The following is a 9,801-nucleotide window of genomic DNA, read 5'->3' as shown; positions in this document are numbered from 1 at the left end:
ATAGCTAAGATAATTGTACTACTAATTTCTATGGCTTTAGTGAAAGGAACAGTTAATATTTAATTGTTTGATCAATATTACATGCCTATTTTGTTTTTGAATAACCAATTTGAAGATAACAATAGGTAATACAACAACCATTGTTAATTTCCTATCACCCTGTCTGAAAGTCTGTATTGCTTTTATTGTTCTTGTGTAGCTTTATTTATGTCTGTGTGTTTGTTAATATGTCTTGGTTCTCTTATCTTTAAAATAAATAATTAAAAAATAAAAATAGTAGCTGATGTATTAACTATTGTTATTCTCCTACTATATTGTTATGAAATTGTGTTTTACTTTTTTCCATTAAAAACAAATTTCAGGAGATCCATACATGTACGCTAAGGAGATTTAAAGATTTGCTAATACTCTCACAGGGAGTCCTTCTTGTTTAAAAGATTAAAAGGTAGAAAGTGAGTTCTGAGTGTGGTCCTCAGAAGCAGTTCCAAAAAGGTCAGCATTAGCACAATTACTCTGTGGGGCATGCAACAGTGGTGAGCAGGACAGCAGTGGAGACCCTTGTTCTGAAGGAGGAGAGCTAACCCTAACCCTCAAGGAAAATGATGTGGCATTCACCACAAGTTCTTCTATGTCAAATTTTTATAGAATCCAGCCTTATAAACAAGCTTGTGGCCTCAGTACAAGGTCTCCTCATCAACACTTTGAACATTACAATACACAAAAGCCTTCAACTTTATCCATTTGGTTGTCTATCACAATAGAAAAAAGGCAGATTAGTTTCTTTTAATTGGTGTTGAGGTTGGCAGTCATGACAACTCCTCCAGCTCTAAACGCACTCCTACAAAATTAGCACCAATGATGGTTGCAGTGCTGCCCTCCATGAATGAATCCAGGTGCTCTCTGCAGGTGAAGAACTCGTTGAAAAATAGCAAACTACTCATTTCTCAACGTCACTACAGAACATCATTATGCAAAGGCCAGGCCATCCTCAAAGTTTCTGGGGATGAGGTGGGCCTTTGACATTTGTTCTTCTCTCACAGTTTTGGGCCAACTTAACGAGTCTTGAAACTTTTGAATAGGGTTTCATTTGCATGAAGGCAAATATTTTCAAGAGGCTTCTTCACACTTCTTCATGAACTGGTCAAAGAAGAATCCTAGGTCCTTGCTGCCACTGGGGTCGAGGAGTCCACGGTCCTTATCAATCGTTTTCTCAGAAGCAAATGACGTCCTCACCTCGCCATTCCTCAGGCGCATGCAGAGCTCCTCAGCAGAGCCTGGTGCAGCAGAGAACTAGTCTGGCTTTCTTGGTGCGCCCCAGAAAGGCTGACTCCTTTCTTTGCTAGCCGGCTGTCCAGAGAGAACTGGAGAAAGGCAGGGGATGGAGCCTAGTGGGCGAGCCTTGCCCCCAGAAAGCGGGAGGTTGGGGGCCAGAAGCTATTGATTGCTATGTGTTCCGCTGAATCATTTTAACGTTTGGTGTAGAGGAGAGCCCAGAGGTAGAGGAAGATAAATCGGTACTCAAGGGTAAAATGTCCTGGTCTGTTGTGTTCTCTCCACAGGGGGTTTGGTCTCAGTAATCTACACAGACACTCTCCAGACCATCATCATGGTGATTGGTTCTTGTGTTCTCATGGGTTTTGGTAAGTTGTGACAGTGTGATCAGTGCCCTGGACCCTGAAATCTTGGAATATGTTTCTGTCTGCTTTGTACTTCTGCTCCCAGTTGTATTAGGTCATGTTTCCCTAGCACTTATACACTTCCCTTCATGGAAATGTCTGTCTAACTTCTTTCCTCCTATATGATCACAGTATGAGGAATTAGAAATTTTCTCTCAGAAAATTATTTCTTAAATTATTTTTAAACTTAATTTCTTTGTGTTTATAACGGACAAAATTGGTACCATTGTACCAATGGTAAATAGATTTCCAAATATTGATGCCATGGATTCAAAGCACATAAATCTTTCATTTGCATAGAATTTTCATGAAATTAAGTATGAAATATTAGGAAAAATTTAGATAAATTACTACAAAGCTCATTATGATGGTTTTGGAATAAATGCATTAAAATACATTACAGAATCTAGTTTTGGAATATACAAGCATAAGTTGGGTTCTCATTTATAATGTTCACTTATCAATGCCAGCATTTTATCTCATTCTCTTAAATTGTAATGGCAAGTAAAATTGAACAATCTAATGTACAGCTCACAAATTTTATTCTTTCTTATTTATTTTCCTTTCTATTTCCTTTCCTTTTCTTTCTTATTTTCCTTTGAAACTATCTACAAAATAAAAAAGATAGAAGATAAAAACAAACGTTTCCTCCCTGCCTTCTAGGGCCATGCCTCACTTGGAGGTTCTGTGCTGAAATAAACAATTCCCAACACACATACACCTGATCACAGAATTTGAAGATATATGTATTAAAAACTGATGTAAATACAGAGATGTGCAGTGATGCATAGTGATTTCAACACAGTACAGATGGTATGAGCCACACAAAGCTATTTAAAAGTAAAGAAATTTAAATCCATTTCTCCATTTGCTTAGATGCATTTCAAATGTTTGATATATTACTAATGACTACTGCATGGAGCAGCACAGATAGAACAATTTCACCATTGCAGAAATTTTCTCTTGCACAGTGATGCTATGGAAGCTACTGCTAGCACCAGTTCCTTGTGCACATTCTATTTATTCAGTCAGAATTTCTATGCTATTTTTATCTGGGTCTTTGCTTTCTGACCTCAACAGAATACTCCCTGATGTCATTCTGCCTTAGTACACTTATCCAGTCTAGCATAAGTAGTAAAAGCTCTCTTAGTTCTTATAACCCATGTCATTTTTTTGCAAATCCTTTTTCTTAAATTTTTTTATTATATTACTTGTGTCTCCCACTATGCTGTGCTCCTGCCTTGAAAGTTCTCTTTGAATAATCCCAGCTCATTTGGCACATAGTACAAACTCAATTAAATAATGAAGCATTAAATCAGTGCTAACTTCAACTCTGCAAATGTATGACACTCCCATGTAATATGTTTTCTTTGAATCTATACTAAATGGTTCCAGGTACCTGGAATCATCTTTCTAAGATCCATTACACCTTTTGAGTACTTATGACTCGCCTTTCCAGACCTCCAGTGCACTGATTATCAATGTCTCCCTTCCTCACATTGAAACCGCTAGCTCTAATTTTTCTTCTTTATCTTTCCAGTGTTTCGTTTGTTTACACATTGGCTGCATACACTGTTGCCCCAGGAAACAAGATTGTGACTAAGATCAGAATAGAAAGGCTCTGGGTTGAGGTTTATGATAGCTAATTCCATCCATAATTTTTACCATAAAGTTGGACACCAAACAAAATTTTTAAGAGTAGCGTAAACATGAATGTTAAATGATAATTTGCTTTATGTACTTTGTGAAAGCCAATCTTCTCCCATGGCTGACACCCCAGGAGGTAAGAGGGAAAAGTGGGTCATGGGAAAATGTCACTGAGGATTTTAGTAACCTTCTTGAAAGTGCCTATAAACCTCCACCATAAATGAGTAATCAATCATAAACATGAGGTGTCCTAAGTTTTCCTAACACATTTTGTTTTATCTGATGTCTTTTCAGCATTTGCTGAAGTTGGAGGCTATGAGAGCTTCACAGAGAAGTACATAAATGCCATCCCTTCTGTGGTTGAAGGGGACAACTTGACAATCAGTTCCAGGTGCTACACACCTCAGCCATACTCCTTCCACATTTTCAGAGATCCTATCACTGGGGACATTCCATGGCCAGGATTGTTATTTGGAATGACCATTTTATCTGTGTGGTACTGGTGCATAAATCAGGTAAGTAAATGTGTGGGTGTGTTTATTTCATAGAAACCATCTAGTTTCTATTTTGTACGCACACACACACACACAACAATTGGGAATCAAACATTTTTCTAATGCTTCTTAAGAAAAATAGCTGCTTTGTCTTCATCTCTACCTTATCTTTTACCTTGAGACAATATTTTCAGCTCTTTCAAATAAGTGTCTTGGTATTTATTCCTGCTCTCCAAAACTTCATATTCACTATGAGGCCTGTAAAGTATGAGCATGAAGGTCATCTTGGAGATTACCAGAAATAAACTCTCAAATCCTATGGAGACACACTGAATTGGAATTATAGTATTAACTGGATCCCTCAAGTGATTCCACTACTTCTATTGATAGCTTTTGCTTTTCCAGTGTTAGGATTTTCTCTGGGCTTCTCTTGACCAAAGGTGAGAATTCACTTTTCCATACTCAATTCTCACAGGCACATTTCCTGTTTCATTTTCCTTAAAAAGTTTAAATAACAATATTGGAGAGATCAACATTCAACATGAGTATATAAAACAATTCATTACCGAGTCATATGGTACCATTTGATTGATTTTTCTTGCTTTTTATTTTCCATGAATTTAAGTATGTTTATTTTTGCTGTAAATTTTTCTTGGTAATTATGACTTTATGCAAGGTCTCTGAAAATTGCTGAACTCTCTTCTCAGTACTTTTAAAGAGAAGCAAAACATCAGCAACAAGACAAAATAGAAGGCTCCTGACATCTCACTTCCCACAAATACACTGAGTAAACATCTACTCAGGAATTAATTCTCTTGAAGAGAAATCAAGAATTCAGTTAAAAGAGTCCTACACATTGGAAAAGAGAAAAATCCCCATTGAAATTGCTAGGAAAGGCAAAGATACAATCATAAATTAAATTTATTTTGAACAAAGTTTTTATATTTAGGGAGAAATCCAATTCCCAGCATTTTTCAAAATAGTGAACTGCTTGTACCACACATACAGTGCTTAGCTTTAGCAACCACTACTAGGGGGCTTGGCTCCTACACCACTCTGCTTGAAGAACAGAAAACTCAGGGGTCATTTTTAGGGTTGTTTCAGGGTCATTTCATTGAACCACAAGAAAAGGGAAAATTTCAGTTATATGAGTTCTCCCAGCTACTGTATCGTCAGGCATAAGCCCAGAGAATTTATCTATTTCCTGGAAAGTGTTTCCCTGCATCCTTTTCTAGCAGCTCTTTGTCATGCTGGTCTCTAACAGGCCAGTATTTGGGACCGTTGTTTACACAGTAAATGAAGATTAAAACACTTCTAGACTGAATGGGGAGAATGAAACCTGCTGCTTTCATGCCTCGGCAGCAGTTCAGCTTCACAATCCAGTGAAGCAATTGGAAGCCTGTGCCAGCAGTAATGGGAGGAAGGGAATCTTCTTTGCCTCTGCTTGCAACAGAGACAAAATTCTGAAATGGTGGATTAGTCTTTGTGTCATCGAGCAGCTGTTGGGTCCGTTTTTCATGTAATGTTGTTGTTTTTAAGGTATCTCTGAGTATATAGTTACTGCATCAACCCTGCCTTCCAGTTCTGATACTCTGTCCTCTTGTTGGTCATTTCTACTCCCCATAGAATCTTTAAACTCCTGGATTTCCATTTGGTATCTTTTGATGGATTAGATTTCTGCAACTCCTTCTTAAATTGTTCACTTCTGTCTTGGGTCATTTTGTTTAGCTCTGTTAGCTTAGTAGTGCCTTCTATAAACTTTGGCCATTCTGTTTATTAAGTCCCTTATCTGTGTAGGTGTATCTTGTGTGAACTCACAGAGCACCTTATTCATCTTTTTTAATTTCTTTTATCATTTCAAATAATTCAGCTGTGTGGCTTTTGATTCCCACCCCCATTGACGGCCCATGAGAAGCTTTGGGATAGTTCGGAGTATTTGGAGTCATATTGCTGCCTTGTCTTCTCGTGATTCTATTTTGTATGTGAGTGTGGGTGTTTGTGCACACACACATGCGTGCGCTGAGGTTTGGAAGCTGACTACAGTATATTGGAAAGAACTTCTTGATATTACAGAGATCTTTGTACTTAGTGTCTGACTTTCCGTGATGCACTCCAGACATGGCTAAATATAGACCTTTGCCACTGGTGGTCTTAATAGCCAACCACCTCCATTAACTTGGGAGAAGACGGTGCAGTGTATTTGGCCCAGCACTTAGATCTCTGGGAAGAGACCACAGTATTTTTTTCAGATCATGTTCTTTATTAATATATATTGTTTTCGTTCCTTGTGGGGAGTTGGTACATTTATATAACACATCTAACATTCTTAATTCCTTGCCTTTCTCCCCACTCCATCCATTTCTTGATCCGCTTGCTTTTTTAGAAGATATTTCCAGTACATAATCCTCACATTACTTGTGTGGAGTTGGTGCATGGACAGAACACATCTTGAGTCTTTATATCTTTTCTCTCCCATCCCCCTCCCTCCAACTTTTGGTCCCTGTTCTCTTTGATTGTTTCTTTGTTTTTTGTTTTTCTTCCGGTACCAGGAATTGAACTCACAACCTTGCTCTTGCCAGGCAAGCGCTTTGCCGCTGAGCTAAACGCCCAGCCCCTTGTCCCTGTTCTCTTTGAGAAAGACATATCTCCCCCCTTCTTATGGTCTATGTTTTGTTTTGGTCTTTTAGGTCTTCTAGGTTCTCATATAAGAGAAATCATGCATTATTTAAACTTGTGTGTCTGACTTATTTCACTTAACATTATGGCCTCAAGATGCATATAATTTCCTACACAAGACTCAAGTTTATCTTTCTTTATGGAAGAGTAATATTTCATTGTATGTAAATATCAAATTTTCTTTATTGGTCATCTGCTCATAGACATATAGGCCCCTTCCAAGATTTAGCTATCATGAACTGTACTGCTATCAACATCAGAACGCATGTGTTACTGTAACATAATGTCTTTAACTTTTTCAGGAAGATACCTAAAAAGAAAATGGGATGTCAAAAAAATATGTACTTTCAGCTTTTTGAGGAAACTTCATAGTAGTTTCCACAACAGTTGTACTAGTTTACACTTCCACAGAAAATGTAGGAGAGTTCCTTTTTCTCCACAGCAATTTGCTAGTATTTGTTATTATTTGATTTCTTGATAATGGTTATTTGGTATGAGGTAAGATGGAATCTGTGTTGCTTTAATTTGCATTTCTCAATAGTTAACAATGGTGAACATTTCTTCATGTTTTTGTTGACTTCATACTTCTTCTCTGAAGCGTCTGTTCATATCACTCACCCATTTTTTGATTGCATCTTTTATCTGGGGATCTAATTTTGATTTTTTTATATAGTCTAGACATTAGTAATCTCTATGAGGAAATCTGGCAAAGGTATTTTCCCATTTTGTAGGTTGTCTTTTCAATGTGTTTGTTACTTTTGCCATGAAGAAGCTTTTTAATTTGCTATGATCCCATGTGTTGATTTTCAGTATTTTTTTGTGTGTATGTGGGGCTCTGTTCAGAAAGTCCTTGGTTATGCCTATGACTTTAAGAGTTTCACCTCTCTTGTCTTCCAACAGGATATGGTTTTAACATTTACTTTTTAGATCCATTTTTATTTTAGTTTAGTACATAATATGGGTGTAGATCCAACCTTCTGCGTATGGATAGCAAGGTTTCCCAATACCATTTATTAATGGTGCTATTTTTCCTCCATTATATGATTTTTGCACCTTTGTCAAAGATCAAATAGTTGAATATGCTTAGAGGTTATTTCTAGGTCCTTTGTTCTATTCATTTATCTTCATATTTGTATTTCTTCCAGTTCTATGCTATTTTTATCACAGTAGGTTTGTAATATAACTTCAAGTCCAGGATTGTGATGCTTCCTACTTACTCCTTTTGCCCAGGATCTGTAATTCTAATGAGTTTTTCTTTATAAATGATTTGTTGCTTTTCTCTAGCAGTTTTTAAGATTCTTGTGTTTGACTATGATGTGTCCGGGAGAAATTCTTCCTGATTGTGGCTATTTGGGACTATATGCCTCGATTATCTATATGTTGAATTGTTTTTCCTTATTAGGAAAGCTTTCCACTATCATTTCAATAAATAGGTTTTTTTATTCCATTTGTACTAACTTGTGAGTTTTCACAAATTCCAATTAATGTGAGATTAATTTTCTTTGTGCCATTTAGCAGCTGTTGCACCCATTTTCCATATTCTCTTGTTGTGTTTAAGGGATTTCCCATCAACTGATCACTGACAACAGCATTATCTTCTAGCTCTGACACTTTGTCTTCACAGTGGTTAGTACAATTGCCCATACTTTCAGTAGAACTTTTAATGCCCTGAAATTCTTTTTGAGTCTTTTTATGAACTTTTAAGTCTGTTCTATCCTGGTCATTCACATTTTGCATCATTTTGTTTAGCTCTCCTAGCTTTTCATTAGTGTTTTCTCTATACTTGCTGATTGTTTTGTTTATTTAGCCCACTATCTTATTACTTATCTCTTCTGTGAGCATGCCAAATGTATTATTGATCTGTCCTGTTATCTATCCTGATATCATTTTAAATAATTCAGGCATGTGAATTTGGTTCCTTCTCTTTCAATGCCCCATGGATCAGCTTTGGGGTAACTGGGAGTTTTTGGAGGCATTTTATTGGTTTGTCTTCTCCTACTTCCACTTTTTGATTGTTTGTGCTGAGAAGGCCTGCATGTGGATTGTAGTGGAAAGCTTTGTCTCTAATATGGAGACCTCTTTAGTTAATGTCTACTCTTCCATGGTGTCCTCTGGGCATGGCTAACTATTGGTCTTGGCCTCTGACCCAGGTTCTAACCACCTCTGCTTACTTGAGATGAGAAGTTGCTGTGTATTTGGCCTAGTACCCAGTTTTCCAGGAATGAGCCACAGTATTGTTAATGATCCAAGGCAATGCAGATATAGGCATCCCACCGGGCATGGTGGCACATGTCATTAATCCCAGCACTCTGGAGGCTGAGGCAGGATGATCATTGTGAGTTTGAGACCAGCCTGAGCTACAAAGTGAACTCAAAGCCAGCCTGAACTGCATAACAAGACTCTGTCTCAAAAAGACAGATATAGGCATCCCACAAAAACCAATTAATAACAGATTATGTCACCTTGTCTGTATTCATAAAATCAGCACCAAATATAACTACTGACAAACTCTTAGAACCAATACAAATCTTTAAATCATAGAAAGATCTTAACTGTACTATGAACACTAACAGAAATCAAATATTTAGTCACTATTGATCCAAAGTAAATACCTACTAAATGGAACAATTTTGCCTCTACCGACAATGGAACAGTGTTCAACTGTAATAACATAAAGGTAACTAATTATCTAGAGACTTATAAACCTTAGTAGTTATACTAAGGTGGAGGAAGTCGGGAATAGGGATTGAAAAAAGTAAAGTTTGAAAAATTAATTAATAAGGCTTGAGAAAGAGAAAAAGTGAGATGGGCATCCTTTTGAGGAAGAGAAAGAAATTAATATGACAGAAAACAGCCATATGAGAGTACAAACTAGAAGGGGCTGGGGATTTAGCTCAGAGGCACAGCGCCAGCCTGGCAAGCGCAAGGGTGTGAGTTTGGTTCCTGGTACCGGAAAAAAAAAAAAAAAAAAAAAAAAAAGAGTACAAACAAGAAAAGAAAGAAAAAAACAGAATAACAAAAATAAAAACTAAAAGGAAAATATGAAGAAAGAGAAAAAATTGAAAAGCAAAAGAGGAGAAGAAAGAAAACTAAAACAGAGGGGAAAGGGGAGAAAAACCTAAATCCCCAAAAACTTAATGAAGGAAATATAAAAAGCTCTGTGATAAAATATAGGAAAAATAGAAAAATAGGGGCTGGGGATTTAGCTCAGCGGCACAGCACCTGCCTGGCAAGATCAAAGTCGTGAGTTCAGTTCCCAGTACCGAAAAAAAAAAAAAAAGAAAAATAGAAAAATAATAAAATATAGG

At 37.0% G+C, this 9,801-nt stretch overlaps 1 protein-coding gene across 2 annotated transcripts in view; it reads left to right on the top strand.

The window, feature by feature from the left end:
• Positions 1–9,801, top strand: part of LOC102019362 (low affinity sodium-glucose cotransporter-like) — a 79,063-nt gene that overhangs the window by 44,317 nt on the left and 24,945 nt on the right. For both annotated transcript variants that reach the window (XM_005396351.1, XM_005396352.2), the window contains exons 7-8: positions 1,560–1,640; positions 3,618–3,838. In XM_005396351.1, coding sequence (XP_005396408.1) covers positions 1,560–1,640; positions 3,618–3,838 — 302 coding nt within the window. The remainder of the gene's footprint in view (positions 1–1,559; positions 1,641–3,617; positions 3,839–9,801) is intronic.

Source organism: Chinchilla lanigera, unplaced genomic scaffold (genome assembly GCF_000276665.1).
Source record: "Chinchilla lanigera isolate Chin_1 unplaced genomic scaffold, ChiLan1.0 scaffold00054, whole genome shotgun sequence".
NCBI lineage: Eukaryota > Metazoa > Chordata > Mammalia > Rodentia > Chinchillidae > Chinchilla > Chinchilla lanigera.
Note: the sequence above shows the minus strand (reverse complement) of the source record. Positions and strands in the feature narration are given on the sequence as shown.